Raw genomic sequence first — 21,011 nt, forward strand, 5'->3', positions numbered from 1 at the left:
CTGAATTTTTCTCTTTCACAGTCATGCTTTTGCAGACACTACAGTTAGAAAATAACCAGAATCCTAGAACCTTCCTCGACTGACCACTGAGAAGATATAATTGTGAAGGGGCTCAAATGAAACTCGCCTGAATGGAAACCACTTCTGCTACTGAAAGTGTTTCACAGTGGAAGAAGAAGAGACAAACAAATGAGAGTGGGAGAAAGAGACATATGGCAGAAGAAACAGAAAGACTGGATAAAAACCTCCATACTAGCATTGAAACATAGTCCCCATGTATTTAATTTTATTCATATCTGCATCAGAACAGATATGAATAAAATTAAACACATGGAGGTTATGTTTCAAAGTTTTACACTCATTTCCTTTTGACCTACCTTTTCATTTTTTCCTCTTTCCTGTGCTGTCGGACCCATTCCTTAGTTATCTTGTCATTTTCTAATAATACAGTCTTTTTGTTAGACCACCGTAACAACTTATTTTTGGGTTCACAGTCAGAATTATCTATGCTTTCCAAATTATCATGGTCCCCATTTAATGGATAGGCTATTAGACACAGATTTCCATCTTCATCCTCTTCAAAGCTCACCGACACCACGCCTGGGGAAAGAAAGGAGATGACCAGTTAGCAATCATTGAAATGACACGCAAACACTTTATGCAACATGATTTTACACGAAGAATATAGCAACTTTTGGTTTTTCTCTTACCCAGGTCCTTAGTTTTTATCTTGCCACAGGCCAAAACTCATCTGTCAACCTAACAAATATCAAAACATCTAGACAAAATGACACCTCACAGAGAAGACAATTTATCATGTAGACAAAACAATAGTGACAGAAGAGATTTTTTTCTCTCTGATGCACAGAGTCAAATAGGAATCAAATAATAACAGGAGACGATTTCAATTATTGAAAAATTTTATTAATTTAAAAAAAAGTCTGACTGGTCTGACCCTAGGAGAGATGTAAAACATTTTATATTTACATCTTGCAGTGAAAAATAACCTGCATAGAAACACCAAAAGCTTTAAGTTTTGCATGACAGCAAAGCAAAAAGCATTTATCCAGAATTTTTTTGCGGGTTAATAGATTCCAAGGGCAAGGAAAGGCTTGCAAGCAGAGCAAAACAAGAAAAACGTCACACATTACAACAGATACTAGTTCAAAGGCTTCCACTTAGAATCACCACGTTTAATTTTACACTCCGCCCCCTCCCCCTTTTTGGGGTATATATTTTATTGATGTTGGTTATGCAGCAGTCTTGTGAAATAAAGAACAAAAAGCAATACAAAGCAAATCTGATTGTAGTACATAGAAACATGGTGAACCTCGAAAGCATTTTTTCCTCCTCATCTCAAACGTCTCTAGAACACTGCATTGTATATTAAGAGTCTTAGAGGAAAGTTCTGATAGGGTTGCCCCCAGTGCCATATTAGAAAGTTTCAATGATTATCGAAGAAGCCGTAACAACTGGCTGAATGTTTTTTTATTTTTTTTTCTCAGTCCTTTCTCTTTATCCTCAAATCAATCAATCTGCACAGTTCTTGCAGCACATCACTCGGCCGGAGGGGAGAGTTCTCGGCGAGAGATTGGCACTTCTGAGCAGGGCAGGCGGTTCTGGGACCTACAGTAGCTGGGGTAGGGAGTGCAGAAGCTCTGACTGACAGTCCTGCTGCCACATAGGAAAGGACTACAGGAAAAAATGGGGGAGCCAGCTAGCAAATGGCCTTTGGCTTTATCCTGGAAAAAACAACAGAGATGGACCAAATGAGGCCCCCTTACCCCTAAATCCCTCCCACACTCCCCAAAAAAAGAAAAACCACATATACTAGTACAATTGTTCTACAACATTTTGTAAAGTATCATTTATAGACCACATTTTCTTCAACAATTCCAAAAGAGATTTTAATAAGATGTGTTCAAACCTCTCAGCAAGTATGTGAACATTCAAACAATATAACTTTGAAACATCTTCTCTGAAGTCCTCCTCCAATTTTACAATCAATATCAAAAGACACTTGGCCACCCTTACTCAGTGTTCAAGTCTAAAATGCTTTAAAAAGCAATTCAAAATGAATAAATGCTTCAGACTTATTTTATCAATTAATCACCAGACAGCAGTTAATGGAATACCCCACAAAGAGAGAAGCATTTTGTTTAACTAGTGCAATGCTTAAAAGAACTGGAATTTCCACTCCTACATACCATCTGACTCAGCCTCATCACGGCTACTTGATCCTTGCCTATCTAAATGCCAGGAATTTTCGTTTCCTTAAGGGCAGAAACAAACTGCAAATGTTTAACAAGATACTTTTCAACTTTCTTTGCTATGCTGACGTTAGATATAGTGATTAATATATGAGAGTTAGAGGACAACCCAAAACACAAAACAATACAGCTAAACTTCCACAAAACATGTATTCAGGCAATCTTACCCAGCCCCTGAAGACACACATTAAACAAGAGGCAACAAAATAATAATAATAAAAAAAAATTAAAATCAGAAATAAAAATGAAAGTATTACTGAGAACATTTACAAGCTGTTAACTACTTACCTGTCTGTGCCTAAGGGAGATATATGGGCTGTCACCAGCAGAGTTGCTCTACTCTAATGCTGTGTTAGTCAGCCCAAAGACCCACTGGCAAGCATCTCCACCCTGCATCTCCACAGCCTGGCTCAGACAACATCAAAATACATGAAAAGAAAACCCCTAAAATCTCTTCCGCACAGAAGAGATTTTAGAGGAAACAGAGCACACTTGGATTCACAAAAGAGAAAAAGCCCAACCCCTTTCTAAGGTTTCATAACATACCTTCATACTGTGGAGTGAATTTACGCATTTCTGTTGGGAGAGTCTCATAGAATTGGTGTTCCCTCTGGATGAGGGGTTTACAGATGGTCTTGTCATTAAACCGGAGGACACAGGAGTGACCCCCAACCTGGTGGACAAAAGGCTCGAGCAGGACTCCCTTGGCATAGTGCTCCACTTCCATAGCTCCAAATGCTGGGCTCATCCTTGTAGCACATTAGATAAAACAATGTGGCAATGGTGAAGGCAGTTCAGAAGTAGAAGATCTGTCTCCCAAAAGGTGTTTATTCCAGTTAAAAAAGTCTGTTAAAACAAATACAATAGAATCCTTTGTGTTAATAACTTTGTATGTTGAGGTCTGAGCAACCAAAGCTAACAGTTACTTTCATAAGGCACAGCAAAGGAAACTGAATGTAAACAATCCTCTATGCAAGGTGAAACTGAAAAGAACCTACAGCTTTAAGTTCAGAGGCAAGTAAGAGTGAGATCATACAGGCAGAGAAAAACAAAACCACTTACCCCTCCCACCAAAGCCTCAGCCAATGGGAATTACATTTAGCTGCTACGCAGACCCACAATGAAGGAGGGGAACTGAAGGAGGGGAACTAGGTGAGGCAATACAAAAGGGAAGGGTAATAAACATACTGCTTCTCTCAGCTGTTCTTGTTACTAGCCCTCACAGCATTTTCTTATCAACAGAAAGGCCCATAGGGAAACCTGAATATAAAACTTCATGTTTTAGCACTTTATTCTACATACTCATATTAGAGACTAAGCAGAGTTTAGATCAAAGTTAGGCTTTACATATAAACTATTCTGAACACTTACAGAACTACACAAATCAATCATTGTCAATCCATGCATAAGTTTCCATTTAATGCATGTGATGTTTTACTAACTTTCAACATAAACACAAGCTATAAAGAATGAAAGACTAGTTAAAAACTCCCACTAAATTGACAAATCATCTTTTCCAGGAACTGGGAAAAAAACCCTATAAAATCCAACCTGAGCAACTTTCTGTTCTAAATTACTTTGAAATAATACATTGTAGAAATATGCTATGCACTGTTCATGATATCTGTGAAAAATATTGATCACAGTAATTAAACATTTAAACAGTTTAATTTTTTGTATCATTAAGCAATTTTCGAATGTACTATACTGCATAGCTAAAGGCAGAGAATCTCTAGTAGAAAGCCTCCAGATAACAAATAGCACCCAGAAGGCTGCACATCAACCCCCCATTCAACAGTTTCAGTTACCTGTTATTTTACTGTTTCATTTTACAGATAAAAATAGTACAGAATGAAAAATCACACAAAGACTAAATTTTACTAGCAAATTTAGGCTGAGTAATAGTAATTTGAGACTCAGCTTTAACGATTAACTTCAGTATCTAAAAAAAGAACTGACACCTTTATTCCATCTTAAAGAATGTTGCATGAACAATAAGGCACTTAATTCAAACACACTACAGTGTTAAAGGTCACAGGGCTATTTTTGTTTGTCCTTCTCAGATAGTTAGCGGCTTTAGCTTACCTTTAAAACTAAACAACTAGAAGCTTATGGCAGTGATGACAGGTCTGACAGGCAACGATGTTAATACAACTAAAAATATCTAATGTGCTTTTTCATACATAAGAACATTAAGTTGTTTATCTGCCTAATTTAAGTTACCAGAAACAACAGGTCAACCAATTTAATCCTGACTGCTGGAAAATATACCTTCAACTAAGACACCTGTCAGTGGAATTGTTCCCAGGCACACAAGATAACAATGTATAAAAATTCCAAATTTCCCAAGTATAGAGAACACACTATGCAATAAAATTAACTACTAGATTTTTATACCAAGATTGAATTAGAGAAACAAAAGAAAATTTATCTATCGATTTAATCAATTCTCAAACAAAGGTATTTAACACCTAACTTAGAACAATGGACTCAACAAATTGTGCAATATTGTATTTGATATTCTAGTTACGTTTTATATTGGGGGAGGCATGACCCTTCCCAATCTAAATGGATTTCCCAATATTTTCAGAATACAATCACTAAATCTACTTGGCAAGAGAAAAATGTTGTATCTGCATTAACAGAAATACTAACAATTCATTTACTTTTTAGCTGGACCTATACAAATACAAACTGAAGACTTAACAATATTTATTTGGAACTAGCCTTTTTAAAATACAAGCATGTTATAATATGATTTTTTTTTTTGTCTGGAACTTTCTGGTACTAAAATTTGTCCTCACCCTACCTCATGAATACTAACTGATCCAGTCAAAGTAAGCAATGCTGTCTTATCCAGAAGATGGCACTCTTAGTATTTTTCAGTTGCAAAAAATTACAGAATATATCCTCTGAACTTTTTCTACTGCATTTCTACCCACCTTATGAAAATATACTACTATGCTGCCTTCTACCCAGACTGTAATAGTCAAGCACCACTCTACTTGTCAGTTTCTGAGATACAAGACAACACACAAGTCCATTTAAAAACAGATACTCCAATGTGCTTCTAAGAGACAGATACATTTCAATGGACAACTTTTTGTTTTGTTTTGAGGGTTGCTTGCACACATCACTAAAACCATTTTATATACATTTTTTCAACCAAATTTTAAAACCCCCAAAGACTTAATCAGGCTTCCTGGAGCAAACAACTCCAGCCCTCTGAAACTTTGTTCAATCCTAGATAACAAAGCCTTATCTACAAACAAAAACTGTACTGATTTAATTATAAGGTACATTTAAAAGCAGTACATCACCACTTCATACAGACATCATTATACCGGTAATAGCTTATTCCAGTATGTGAAGAGGAATAAGCTACACCAATATAAGCATTTTTATACCAGCATAACTGTGTCTACACTAGAGATTATACTAGGATAACTATTTCAACAAAAATAAATGAATTAAAAAAAGAAAAATCACACTCTTTAACTTAGTTGTACCGATACAAAATCGGTGTGGAGACCAGGCCTAAACTTGTGTCAGAACAGCAGAATTTATATTGAAAAGTATGCTTATCATTAGCACTACAGAAAGGAAATAAGTATCTGCCAAAAAGACACGGTTCATCTGAGAAAAAAAACACACCATGCCCCTCCCTCATATCCCCAGTGAGCTCATTAGTTCTTCAGTGTAACTTCACAACTTGTTTTCTTTCATATAGACCCAAATGGTCCATAAGGTATTTGTGCACTGTGTATTTAGAAAACAGTAGTCACTTGGGTAGGACATTAGCCAGTATGTAGTTCAACAGGAAAAAAAATCCTAATACTTTTATCATTAAATCTGTATTTAATAAAGGAACCTTATCTATTATGCCATTATCTAATGCAAGTGCTAAATCAGAATTAAGCCATATATATGTTCTCATAATTGCTGTGTTTTATGCAAAATTTTATCAAATTTATTATTTCATATTTAGGCAAAATTTTCAGTGCGCGGATTTGGGATCATCAGCACGGAGATACCTGCAAAAAGGTCCCTTTTTGAGTAAGCGCGAGAGGTAAATACAAATCCTTCAGAGTAATGTGAAAAAAACAACACTGAAGCGGACTTTCACTGTGGTTGTGTTATGCAAGCTCTCCTTATATTTTTATATTACCAGATTTAATGAAATAATGTGTATATTCTGCATCTGTGTTCTCAAAGTATTGATGTAGGAATGTGCTTTAGGAATGTGCCACATTGAGGATTTCATTTTACACTATCAAACAAAGCTAATGCTGTTAAAATCTTAAGGCTGGGTTATATAGGGAAATTTACTGCTATAATTATAATTAATTCTCCATGTGAACACTTACCTGGAATCAGAATAACTTTTTCTGGTTTAGTGTATTTCACTTCGGAACCAGTATAAACTAAGCTAGAAAAAGCCACCCATTCTCCATGAATAAGAATCTCCACACAGGGAGTGCCAGAATAGCTATAGCAGTGTAATCATGCTCGCACACTTCACTATGCAGACAAGCACTCAGAAAACAAAACTCAGTTTGGAACTTGGCTTTATTCTCAAGAACAGACTTTGATGTAAGAAATCCTGGTTCTACTTCCTCACAACCCAAACTCAGATTTAGACTGATTGCCTAACACTATAATGGATTCACCCAGTGAGAGTGTTAGATAATTCTGGGATTCTGTCCCCCAGATGTGCTGTACTAATATAAATTAATTCTCAGGACTCTTTAGGTAAGAAAGCAAACAGAAAGAACAGTTTGATTAAGTGACTTTCACAAGGTCACTGACATAATTGAGTTAACGTGATGGAATGGACTCAGAAGAGTTCCCGGTTCCCAGTAGCATTCTCTGTCTCTGCTATGTTTTAGACTGCTTCTCTAGCACATCTTTTGCTAACTCCAGTCAGCAAAAGAGACAAAGATAAACAGAGGATGCATTAAAGGATACTTCTTTACTTATACCATACATTTCAAAAGGGGAAAGTCAGAGGGATTTAACTTTAAAGAATTGGATGTAAGCTCTGCTTTTAAATAAATAGTTTTTAATAAAAACTAACCCAAATAATTTAACGTCATTATTAAGATACTAGCGCTTCTGGATAGTCAAGTGTAAAGACAGAAGAAAAAAAAGGACACATGGAATCTCCGTTCATAAGAAACTCAAGAATATCTCAAGTGGAGACTATATTTAAATGCATTAATTTTATTCTCACAGGCATTCACATGACCAGCTGACCAGCCAAAGCATATCAGTCTGGATTAAGTTTTGATAAGGTGATTAATCATTTCTATTAATCATAGGCGCTAAACACAAAGCAATCTATGGAGAATTTCACCAGGTTTGCTTGCACTGCGCCTATGTCTAACTGACACTAACATCATCAATGGAACAAATTCATTAGAACAAAATCTGTTCAGCAGAAAAGCTGAAGAGCTATCCTACCCTCCAGCCATTCCATTGAACACCTTATACACCGAGAAGGAAAATGCCTATAGGCCCTACTGATTCAGAGAAAAAAATGTGTCTTAAGAGCAGGAATTCAATGCTCTTTAAGAGTGTGATGAATGTATTGTATAAGACAAGAAATATACCCCACTTCCACCACGCTCCTCAAGAGAGTTCCCTTTCCTGTTTCATTATAATAGTCCCACAGATGTGCATGGCAGTTTATAGACAGTAACACAAGGCCCCCAAGCCAAATAATTTACAACCGAAACATACAACATGAAGACTTAACCTTTGCCTCTCTTTTAACTTACACTGAGAACAGGAAGGAATAAATATGAAACAGCAACATCTTCACCTACCTCCAACTTGCCACTTTTTTCATCCTTTCCCTCATAGTCCAGGAGCCCATGAATTACAGAAAGATTTAATTTAGAACCAATTATTTTTACTTATGTCAATAGGCTGATATAGGCATGCAACAGAGTCCAAGATCAGAGAAGTTCATTGCAAACATATTCCAAAGATATTTCATGTTGCTAGGGGCTGGATGGGAGAACAAGCTCTCCCTGGACTCTGCCTTCTGAAAAAGCTGTAGCCTTTTAAGATTTTATTTTAAGCTGTTGCTGCCATTCAGCTGAACAGGCTACATGTTCTTGTGCTTTGCTGCAGGAGTTGGCTCTCTCTAGGTGCTTTCAAGAGAGCAGCACAAGTAACTGCAATTTGTACTAACACCTTAAGATGAATGGGGAAAGGTAACAAAAAATATCTAAACCTACTGCATATGTGGGAAACGAAACATTTTAGCACAACCTACCGAGCAAACATTTCTCATAAAAGATGCTTCTTAGAACTCAGTGAGATCTAGAAAATGAACCATATATGGAGGAAAAAATGTTCACGCTTTTAGTAAATTCATGGCATACAGAAACTTGATTTTTCTCCCCCACCTCTCCATCACTCAAAACTGGCGAAATAGATTTTGCGCACACAGACACACGCGCGATACCTTTGAGCTAAGATCACAAATAGACAGTTTCCATCTAAGTTAATTTTGTTTGAGAAAATTAGGAGGAACCGAAGAAGGGAGTTTAAGTCACTTTGATTTAAATCAGTCCACCCTGAGCAGGTGCCAAGAGCTCAGAAGAAGGATCTGGACACACCAGAATCCTCTGTCCTAAGCCCAGAGAGTACTCGAGAGTGGTGAGGAAACTGAGGCAGGGAACCTACCTGTGTTTCTGCCTGCTTCACCTATTAGGTAACCCTAAAGGGAAAAACTGTAAACCCAGAGCACTCACAGTGTTGGAGTTCTGGGACAGAATTTGCTTAAGCTACTGAGGAGCCGGCCAACACTGGTCCTGATGCCTAGGGCAACTGGGTTGTATGCTCCCATTTCCATGGACGGGTAAAGGACAGACTGCATATGCCCAGGAAATGTGCTTGAGAGGCCAAGGAAAGAAACAGTGTTGCAGCCTCTCTCAGTCCATGGGAGACTCAAGAGCACAAGGGCCCAGTGTGTGAAGCCCTACACAACAGCCTGGTAAGTGTTCAGCCAGGGAAAGTTCTACCAGGACTGTGTATGTAACTTACAAAAACAATGTTTACATTTATTTAAGGAATAAAACCTGAAGATGGCCTCTATCTGAAATCATCTTGCTGAAATAATGGTGCCAGCTGAAATGTAGAGCCATCAAGATAAAAACAAGGTGCTTGGCAGTAGAAAATGAAACTTACCCTTCCTTTTAATTCAAGGCATCAGGATTTATTTAGCACATTAAGATCAAATTCTCTCAAATTAACTCTATCATGGAAAACAGTTATGTATGACAGTAAAGTGGACGAGTTTGCCTGAGAAATGTTTTGATTCCACATTTTTAATTGCATTATAAAACTGGCCTAAACTCTCCAATGTAATTTCTCTTCCAAAGAGACTACAGTCAATATATCAAGTTGGTAAATGTATACCCAGTACTAGAAATAGATAGGATGTACTCGGGCAGTATTCAGGAGTTACGTGCTAGAGATCTTGCATAATAAATTATATGTTTACATTTTGAAAGGAACCTCCAAGAAACTTTTATTTGTGGTAGTATTTTAATGACACATATAAATCCCTTCCCACAAGAAACTACTTAATCTATCTTTTATATTAGTTTTTGTTTATTTAATTTGGATCATTAATTCAATTTAATCTCGCAGTCTGTCCAGCTGTCCTAACATAGTATCAGTAACAAAAGTGACTAATCATTTAAACTTTAGAGATGAACTACCCACTATTTTCTCAGTCCTCACAGAAAATCCATTCATTACAAATGGTCGCACAAAACTGATTCCCATTTTCCATTTTTTCCATTATAGCTCTTAAGTAAAAGTGACCTGTTCTCTTTAAAGCCTGAAAGGCCACCTTCCACCACTCATTTTCTGTACCTCCTATACAACTTTGACTTGCCTTTAAATAATCAAAAACAATGTAAACGGTATTTCTGTGTTTCTAAAATGTTATCCCTTTTGAGATATACATGCTGAGACTACATAATCATATACTCATCACTGTACCCTAAAAGATAAACTTTAAAATTTCTGCTAACAATGCTTTTTTGTATTAATATTAGGAAACAGACGTTTCATTTTGGCAAAGAACAGTGTTTATTAGCGCTGTAGGACTACCAAAATGTACTAACGTTGATCACTAAAACACAATTATTTTACTAATTTTGGGTTCTTTCTTGTAAGCAAGAAAGTTTGGGATTTTCAAGATTAGCTGATAATGCAAGTTTAATACAGTAGGATTAATGATTTGCAGCAGTCTCAGGGGAAAAACAAGCAAGTATGCTGTTGCTTGAGAAAAATGAAACTGAACAAGTAATGCAAGAGCGAAATGACAGAATGCTGCAGTGGGGAAAAAATCTACCATAGTGCATTGCTTGCTGCATTCCCTTTAAAACCTTGTTTAGTGTCAAGAAATATACCGACCACATCAGCAGTTTGGAAATAGACTCGGTAGATCTGTCAGACGCAGCTCAATTTTAAAGAAAATATCCAAACTAAGATTATACTCAATGTTGCCTGGTTTGCCAGGTGCAACTCTAAATACAGACAGCGGTGCTGAACAGTGCCCTTTGGTTGCTTGTAAAGCAAGTAAGAAGAGGAAGATAAGGGTAAGCTGAAGTAGAACCTTCTCCATAATTCTTTTAGTTTATGCATTTCTGCATCACATCAGTCAGCATATTGATTTTTTTAAAACTGTCTTGACAACTTAAGTCACCTGCATACCTAACATGAAGTCTAAAGGATCTTCATCGAGAAACTCCTACAAATCCTAGATACCTTGGTAGGTAAAATTTACTCTCCTAGGTCTGTAGCATGTACAGTCCCTCAGTCACTCGCACAAATGAAAACAATTTTCACTTTAGCACTTACTGGTAAATCCCAAGGGCATCAGATACCTTGGTGATGAGCACAGCATAACTGCCTAGAGACACAGAGAAGTCCAAAAAGAGAAGATTAAAATAATTTTTTCCCATGTTGGGAAGATCTAGGGGACTTTTGCAATGTCAATAAAGAAGACTGCTTCCTTGTAATGAAATAGCAGCACTGACATAACGTAATTGCTTTGCCAGAGTTACCTTTGTTGCATGGCTGGCACCTACAGCAATTACACAGCTATGGAAGATAGATAATAAACCCATTTTATCTGGAAGAGTTTGAGGACCGCTCATCTTGATCCCTTATATTCTTTTTAAATAAACAAAGAAAGTCCAGGCCTAAGCTACATGTAAATTTACGCACAAGATTTCTTCAAAACTATTTTAAACACCCTCTCCCAAACTGAAAGAATCCGATGAAGTGAGCTGTAGCTCACGAAAGCTTATGCTTAGATAAACTGGTTAGTCTCTAAGATGCCACAAGTACTCCTTTTCATTTTGCGAATGCAGACTAACACGGCTGCTACTCTGAAAACTAACCAAATAGTGGCCCTAATGAATTAACTGCCAGGGAGGCAATTGGCTAAAAACGAACCGTGATTATCTTTAATATTAGTCCTTTCAGAGGAGAAAGCTACTCTTGAATTCTTATATCACACAAAACTGCACAGATGTTCAGGGGGTAGAAAGTATCCATACATCCATTGAAGAAATTAAAGCAAGAAAGCTTCTATACCAATTATTTATGTTAAAGATGAGAATTCAAAGTTCAAATTGTTTGAACTTTCTCTCCTTTAAGTCACTGAAAGGAGAGGAAAGATGGTCCAGTGGTTAAAGCACTAGCTAGCCTGGGACTAGGGAGACCTGGATTCAAGTCCCTATTCTGCCATAGACTTCCTTTGTGGCCTTGGGCAAGTCTCAGCCTTTCTGTATCTGTAAAAAATGGTTTCAGAGTAGCAGCCATGTTAGTCTGTATTCGCAAAAAGAAAAAGGAGTACTTGTGGCACCTTAGAGATGAACAAATTTATCTGAGCATAAGCTTTCATGAGCTCATGAGAGCTTATGCTCAAATAAATTTGTTCGTCTCTAAGGTGCCACAAGTACTCCTTTTCTTTTTGTAAAAAGTGGATAACTGCACTTCTCTACCTCACAGGGATGCTGTGGTGATAAATACATCAAAGAACGTGAGGCACTCAGATACTATGGTAATTGGGGCCAGATAAGTACATTAGGTAGATAGAAAGGTATTTTAAAGACAAATTTGACAACTAAACGGATATCTTTTTTCTACCCAAGTCAGCAAAATTACCCGTTTCAAAGAACACCTTCCCCTACCCCTAAATTCCAGTTTTTATTACCCTTTACATACAACCTGATCCAGCAATAGACTAGCAGTAGCTTTCTGTGTCAGAATTAAGACATTTAAAAAAAAACAAATTATACCATCCAAAGCAGTTGCCACTAACAACAGTTTTGATAAAACAAAAGTCTATGTGGGTAATAAGACAGCTACATTTATCCTTCCTCACTCGAATGACTGGCAAGAATGTAAGGACTTTCTGAGTGCAACTGTAAATGCCACTGCTTCCTAGGAATTACCAGATATAGGTATCATAGTACATAATGCTGGACACAATTATAAGACATATCTGATGTTATAACATTTGCTTTATTACCCACCTCCATGAAAACACCACAATTCCTGTCTTCTCTAACCCAGTTCTATTTCCATTTAACAGAAGTGTAATTTCCCTGGCCCTCTTCTGGAGGTATGCCCAAAATACTTTTAAAAAATTCCCTAAGGTAACCTGAATAACTCTAGTATATTAATTCAGTTTGTGAGGAGATTATGAAACACAAACCTACAAAACAAAAACAAAAAAACCACTAATTTCACCAATGTGTAACAGTAAGCTGCTGCTGCCTGGAGCTTACCCATCACCTCACCAAGTAGCCTTTTCAGATATTGAGAATACGAGCATCCAACTTGGTCTAAATCATTTTACACCTTGTTTCCTATACACATAAAATACCAAAGAGAAATGACTGAGTTCTATTTTTTAGAAAATCTATTTTTCCTCTTTAGTGAAACAAAACCAAGTTAGAGAGGTTACAGAGCTTTTCCTGCTCAGACAAGAACACATGCATCTGATCCATGCAGCTCTTGAGTTACATAATACCTGGAAAAATTAATTTCTTTTCCAAGAACATAACTGCCATAGTAACTAAAGACCCTAAATCATGTATTCTAAACTACTTGAACTTCTTGGAAGAGGACCAAAAAAATCTGTTTGGGGCACTAGTTCCTAAAAATTCCATCCAAAAGATATGAAAAAAAAAATCTTTTGACAAAGAAATGAAGTGTTTGGTTAAAGTACTGAACAGTTACATAATTTCAACTGAGAAATATCTCTACAAGAAAACTATTTTTAGAAGGATGATTTAAATGGCTGACTTCCGCAGGAGACTCATGAATGTATATATATAGAAACTAATGGTGTATATGAATGGCTAATTAGAGACAGTTTCAGTATAGAATATAAGATAACAGCTAGAACTCAGATCCACTGCTTAAGAAAACATTCAAGCTCTGAAAAATTTGGGAGTGGGCTACTTTCCAGTGGTTAAAACAGACTGAGAGGTTAATGTGAGTTCATGGTGTTGAAGTCTCCAGGACAATCAGCAGGGATCTCAAACAAGGAGCCTCTCTCTGAGATTAGCTTTTAATTTGTTTTTCATTTTTTTTATTCCCAACAAAAGTGACAGAATAGTTGCTACCATTTTTGAATATACAGCATTGAGTGAATCTTTAATTCTACAATAAGCCAGTCCTGGTTAACGTTATACAAATTGCTAAACTTTGTAAATAAACGCTGCTATAGAAACACGTCCACTAAGTCAAAATAAATAAAATTCTATTAGATCTAATACTCATGATAAGCCACAGTGATCTCTGCAATTTTCACCTTTGGACAAAAAATAAATTAATGAATTCAAACTTAAGGGCTGTAAAACATGCTTTGGTATCAAGAGCTTCATTACGCTAATTAGTCATTTCCCCACAGGAAGATTTTTTATGAAGTTCTGTCCAACAGCTACATTGTTTTGACTAAGAATTTTTTCTTACTCATATTCAGTTCACAACCCCCTAATCCTAATGTTTTTCTTGCTCTTCCACATCTGGGTCTCAGCACATATTTTAAGGAGATAAATACTTTAAGTTTAGGAGAGGATTTTCAAAGGAGCCTAAGGGAATTAGGTGCCCAAATCCTACTCACTTCCAATGTGCTTTGGATGCATAACTCCACAGGCTCCTTTGAAAATCCCAGCTTAAATTAAGTTTTTATAAATACATGTAAACCACAAGTGTTCTTTTATTGTAGAAAGACAAGTGACTGAAATCCATCAACACATAACCTAATAATGTGTGTCTTGTAATGAACAAGAGCAATATACATAGTTTTCTGCAGCCACTTGTCACACAGAAAGGCAATTTAAAGAAAGGGGTATTCATGTCTCCTTTTTGTGATTAATTACAATTTAAAATAAAGGTTTCCTCATCCTCTAACACCTATTTCTGATGTATCATGGCAGAGTGAGCCTGCACTCCGATGAGCTATCCATAAGGTTCATGACTGGTTATGTACCAAGGGTGCACCTTAGAAACTATATTAAATGCATTTAAGGCAACAACCAGTGCTAAGCATGTCACCTTAGTGTAATACTGCTACCTACTCATACATTTTTAATGGGAATAGCAAATTGTTTAGAGGATACATCAGGTATCTGTTCCTGCCCTAAGTTCAATTGCAAGTCAACAACAGTTTAACAAAGGCTCTTTTGGCAGCAGCACACATTGTTGTCCACAAAGGTACAACTTTCTTTGATTAAAGTCAGAAATTTCTGCCAAGGCTGTGACCAACCTCCTGTCCTCTCCCTTGAGCACGTACTGTATGCATTTTAAACTGTTGGTGTGTACAACATTTTAGTGAGATTCTACAATTATGATAATGCACTCATAGCATTTTGTTATAGCTGTCTGAATATTTTTCAAAAACTTTTTTGTTTGTTGACATTTAATTTTTTTCAAATGAAGAAAAAGATTCTGGTTTGATTTTTCAGCTTTCCCCCTCACCTTTCCCCTTGCCCTTTTTTTTTTTTTAAAAATAATTAAAAAACTCTCCTCCTGTTCAAACCCCTCTCCTCTCCTCCCCTCCCCCCCCCACCCAGTGGGAAAAAACGGGGAAAGTTTTTCTTATAACAACTGCCCAACACACATACTTTTCCAGTTACATAAAAAGGAGGAAGGGATAAAGAGAAATTAAAAAGGGGGAGAAAGAATAAAAGTGAAATGAAAATTGGCTCAAATTTTTTGCGCAAAAATAATTTCAACCATCCTTACTATGATAAACTGCTCCAAGGCTGACATAAGATAAAAACTACAGTTTTGGCTTCCCAAACACTCTCCACCTTCAGGTAGCTTCCAGAAACACAGCTTTCTAAGGCCTTGTCTACACTACGGGGGGGGATCCATCTAAGTTATGCAACTTCAGCTATGTGAATAACGTAGCTGAAGTCGACATACTTAGATCTACTTACCGTGGGGTCCATACTACGCAATGTCAACTGGAGATGCTCTCCCGTCTACTCCCCTTGTGCTTCTCATTCAGGTGGCGTATAGGAGTTGATGGGAGAGTCGCTAAATCAACCGCTGATGCATCAATTGCCACGCATTGAACCCCTGGTAAGTGTAAACAAGCCCTAAGTAAAAGCTCACTAGCAACTATAGTTAAACAAAGGTCTTATTTTTAAAAAGTAACATTTCCCCTTAAATGGGGAAAATTCAACAGTAGTTCAACAGTTAGTTGAGACCTGTGTTAGGAACCTCTTTCAAAGGTTACAAAAGCAATACAGGTTTCAGAGTAGCAGCCGTGTTAGTCTGTATTCGCAAGAAGAAAAGGAGTACTAGTGGCACCTTAGAGACTAACCAATTTATTTGAGCATAAGCTTTCGTGAGCTACAGCTCACTTCATCGGATGCATTCAGTGGAAAATACAGTGAGGAGATTTATATACACACAGAACATGAAAAAATGAGTGTTATCATACACACTGTAAGGAGAGTGATCACTTAAGATGAGCTATTACACCCCCCACCATTCCTCAGACGTTCCTGTTAACTGCTGGAAATGGCCCACCTTGATTATCACTACAAAAGGTCCCCATGTCCCCGTCCCTGTCCCCCCCCCCACTGGTAATAGCTCATCTTAAGTGATCACTTTCCTTACAGTGTGTATGATAACACCCATTTTTTCATGTTCTGTATGTATATAAATCTCCTCACGGTATTTTCCACTGAATGCATCCGATGAAGTGAGCTGTAGCTCACGAAAGCTTATGCTCAAATAAATTGGTTAGTCTCTAAGGTGCCACTAGTACTCCCTTTCAAAAGCATCACAGTGAGCCATCAATATTTCAAAAAACAAGGATCCTCTTAAGAGCTTTCAAAATACAGTTGAATGCATAGGAAAATAGCTGCCCTGAGTCAACAGGAGTTGCATTTATTATGCATAACAGCCAGTGCACTGAAGTGGGGAGAGAGACCAATCTCTTATGAAATCTTTCCCAGCCACAGCAGATCAGATCAGGATAAACAGAGGCAGAAGAGAAAAGGGTGTCTCGTAAGCAAAATTTCTTAATTAGTGATACTGTGCAATCTGACTGGAAAACACTTTTCTACAGTACTTGTCTCTTCTGTGATTCAAGTAAAATATAAAAGCAGGTGATGGTCTAATTCTTTCCCTGTCACAACCACAAAATTTTCTCTAATTAAATACTGTTCAATAATGAACTTTTCCAATCAAATTATATCAAGGTGGTCTTGTTTTTTCTTCTCTACAGCATTACTAATATGTATTACATACACAAAGCTTTATATTTGACTTATTCCACACTTTTCATCCTTTTGTGTTGAGAGGCTGGCTTTCCCGGGCACCATACATGGTCAATAACATATTCACCAGAATTGCCAAGAAGTTCACCTATTCTATTCTGTAAACTAGGTCATGAGATTCAAACAGCAATGTGAAACCACCTGAGTAGCAACATGATGGTCCACAGTGGCAGGTCCCATCACCTGAACTCCAAAATGCACTTGAAAATAATTGTTTTGTTATAATTAGCCCATCTGATGAGGGATGACCACATCAATATTATGCCTGTATGATGTGTTACTTTTTACCAGAAATATATCACAATAGCAATCAGCATTTCTGCACTACAAGCAAAGGTGGCGAAGTTTACTTTATTCAAACTGTGGGTCCAATAGGACTTCACGGGCAAAAACCCATTGGCAGGACCCATCATCCACCCAAACAAGAACTGAAAATCCCTAGGAGGAAGTTGCTGACAGGCTACTTCCCTCTCCACAGCCAGGGGACAGCCATATCCAATAAGACATTCATGGCCTGGAATGAGACCAAGAATATGGATTCCGCCCCCCCAGATGATGCAGTTTTAGTGTTTATGTGTAAGGTCATTTTGACAGAAGAAATGCTAATTTCAGCTAGAGGTCAGTCTTGAATAGGAACATGATTTTACCTTTTAATTTTAACTTTCTGAGCAAATTGTGCATAGTTCTCTTTAATTTATTTCATTTACACGTCTACTCGATATTCTGGGAAAGCACCTCTTGGCTTTTAGAAGTTTTTTAAAGCAAAAAGGATAAACTGCTTCAAAGTTATTTAAACCCTCAATAAAACTGTACATTCATCTACAGAGTTCTCTAAAGGAGAATATTATGACATCATGAATTTTGGGAACAATAATCCTCAAAATAATATTTTCTACGTTTCCCCTCTTCTATACAGGAGAATTTCATGTTTTTCACTAGATTCACCTCCTGGCATTTTAAACATCTGCACATAAGGTTACCAAACATAAATCAGCCCTAATAAGAACAGCAAATTTTTTACACAATTTATTTAATTACCCCCTGAATAATTTGCATAAGCGCAGATCAGTGTCTCAGATTAAGTTTTATTTTAAAGAGCTATAGTACTGCTATCATTCTGCTTAGCTCCCACTTGGGAGTGCAAATTAAGACTGACCCTCCTCTGGTCCAATTCTAAAACTGCGATTAGCAGAATTGCATCATCTCTTGTAGCTTTGCCATGCCCACTATGAATAGAAAAAGGCAGATTTAAACTGACTCACTAAATTGAGACCACAGGCCAGATATGAACTGGGTGAAAAGTTTTGAGAACACTATCAATGAAAATTAAATTCCCCAAGGCTTGAAGCTTGAAAAGAATCCAGCACTATTAACATGGTTTGCAGATTACTTATTCCTGTATGAGCATCATGAACTGAGGTAAAAATTTGTCCCTATTGAAGGCAATGATTTAAATGGGATTAGGATTTCACCATAGATTTTTGTTTTAATTTGCAGGATTACATTCTCACATGCATGCAGACAAACAAATTATTGAAACGATGTTGGCTGAAAGAGATCAAATATTTTCCATGTTCAAGATTACAGGTTATTTTCAGGTTTCTGAGTAGCAGCCGTGTTAGTCTATATTCACAAAAGAAAAGGAGTACTTGTGGCACTTTAGAGACTAACAAATTTATTTGAGCATAAGCTTTCGTGAGCCACAACTTCAGAAGACCTATGACTATCTTAATTACTCTGTCTGGCTTTAATTCCCTCTATATTCTGTTAAGAAGAGTTTTACATGCATGGAAACAAGAACAAGATAAGCAATCTAGCAAGTGCAAGTTGAAACCAGCAGGCACAGCCTGTCTATAAAAGTCTACAGGATCACATTCACAGCAAGGGAAGGATGACAGGTCTAATATGTGCTCTCTGGAATCCAGTGTACACATAAATGACATCTAAGTAGAAGATAGTAGTCTATTCTCAAAGTGAACAAGTCATTCCATCCGTGTATAAAGTCATGTTTACGCTGAACTGATATTCGAATACATAAACATTAATCAATCCAAAACCATACCAATCAGCAGATTTCTCAAAGTAGTAGTGAAATGCCAAATCAGGGGTTCTCCAACCTTTTCACTCAAAATGAACACGTCTAACTCTGCATAGATCTGCACAACCCAAGAGATTTTCAACATTTGAATTACCTTTTTAATGCTTTCAAATGGTTTTGATTACAAGACATATTGAGTCCAATACCTATGTCAGGAGGAGAAAGAGATAATAGTATGTGTAACTATCTTTGCAACTATATGGCTAAAACAAAAAAGCAATGCAGACATAAAACAGTACAAACCCAATACAAGTGACCTTAAATTTACATCACCAGCTTTCTCAAAACAGGGTTCCAAGTACCAACTATCACTTATCTAGGATAAACATAAATCTTGGAAAATGCAACTTTCTTCAATCAAATCTCCTAACAGTTTCAAGGTGAAAAACTGGGCCAGTGCCTTTTTTGGGTTCTTTATGATGTGTAATAAAGGCCTGAAAGGGTTCGTTTGTTTTTTATTTATTTCATGTCTTTATTTTTCCAAGTTTGCTGGTTTCTTCCTGTTTGTTTTACACTTTAGAAATTCAGGCCTTTCCTACCCTTGAAGACTATGACTGACTGAAGATCTAGTGAAATGATAATCATCACAAAAAGATTCAAAGTGGGGGAACTGAGGTAAAAAATAGGAGGGGGAGCATTTTTTTGTAAAGCACAACACAAAGACAGGCATATATTCAGTTTTTTAAACATCCTTTGCAAGTTACCTTTAACAAGGAATCAGACAACAGGAACTACTTGTTTAAAAAGCTTCCCACTTTTTAAATAAAGCAACAATAGTATCTACTAATGCTAGTAGCATCAGACAATATAGGTTACCCTTAGTTTGATGACTTTGCTTTCTTCACAGGTTTGAGTCCTAGACCATGTCTACACAAGAAAAGTGCACCAGTGTAAACTTAGGCTTAGTCTACACTGCCACTTTACAGCACTGAAACTTTCTCTCTCAGGGGTGTGAAAAAACTGTAAAGTGACAGCGTAGACAGTGCACCCTCGTGGGGATGGGTTTTTACAGCAGTGGGAGAGCTCTCTCCCAGCACTGGTGCTGAGACTACACAGCCATGTTAAAGCGCTGCCACAGCAACGCTTCAACTTTGGTAGTGAAGACATACCCTCAAGGTGTGATGTTAAACGACTGTAAATCCCTGCATAGACACGCTTGTTTAGGTTTAAGAGTACCTTATTTCAATTTAGCTTAAACTAAACCGACCTAAGCCTGGTTTAAACCAAAATAGGAATATAGCCTTTGTCACCAATTCAACTAAATCAGTTTAAAATAACAACTTACGTTAAACTGATGCAACTTTCTCATATAGACACAGCCTCAGAAAACATAAAACAAGCAGGTAAGCAGTTTGTCAGCAATAGTATTTCTCACCTTTGTACCCAGGAGCTGTGTTAATCTGATTGATGTCATAATGAAAGTCTGTGACCACAATACCGTCTAAATATCTCAAATAGAACATAGACGATTTACTGTACAATTGGAACTGATCCAAACACAAAACAGGAGCAATTGCTAAAAGAAAGTCCTTTTTTTCAAACGAGCATGAAACAAAGATTCACCCACACTTCCTGACAAACCTCAGATGCTGTAAAAGCTTTCTGCATCATACTACTGCATAGCTACTTAAGTATTCTGGTCAAGTCCCTTTATGTATAATGAAAACAGACTAAAATTGAACATAGGAAAAATGACAAATTCTAGTTGGTAGAAGGCTTAATAAAGCTAAAAAGTTAAATATCCTGGATATTTTTAGCAATGTAAATGTGGTGGTGGTGGAGGAAGCTTATTTTTTAAAA

The 21,011-nt window shown here is 37.0% G+C and overlaps 1 protein-coding gene across 3 annotated transcripts in view; it reads right to left on the minus strand.

Annotated features, from left to right (window-relative positions):
- IP6K2 (inositol hexakisphosphate kinase 2) overlaps positions 1-21,011 on the minus strand; it is a 33,622-nt gene that overhangs the window by 5,878 nt on the left and 6,733 nt on the right. Inside the window, exons 2-4 of one of the 3 annotated variants that reach the window (XM_077821135.1) lie at positions 19,306-19,357; positions 2,817-3,116; positions 378-600 (exon numbers count right to left, since the gene is read on the minus strand). In XM_077821135.1, the coding sequence (XP_077677261.1) occupies positions 378-600; positions 2,817-3,018 (425 nt within the window). In that variant the 5' untranslated portion in view covers positions 3,019-3,116; positions 19,306-19,357. Of the gene's footprint in view, positions 1-377; positions 601-2,816; positions 3,117-15,760; positions 15,903-19,305; positions 19,358-21,011 lie in introns of all 3 variants that reach the window. The other 2 variants (XM_077821136.1, XM_077821134.1) reach the window with 2 other exon arrangements.

Source organism: Eretmochelys imbricata, chromosome 7 (assembly GCF_965152235.1).
Source record: "Eretmochelys imbricata isolate rEreImb1 chromosome 7, rEreImb1.hap1, whole genome shotgun sequence".
NCBI classification, from domain to species: domain Eukaryota; kingdom Metazoa; phylum Chordata; order Testudines; family Cheloniidae; genus Eretmochelys; species Eretmochelys imbricata.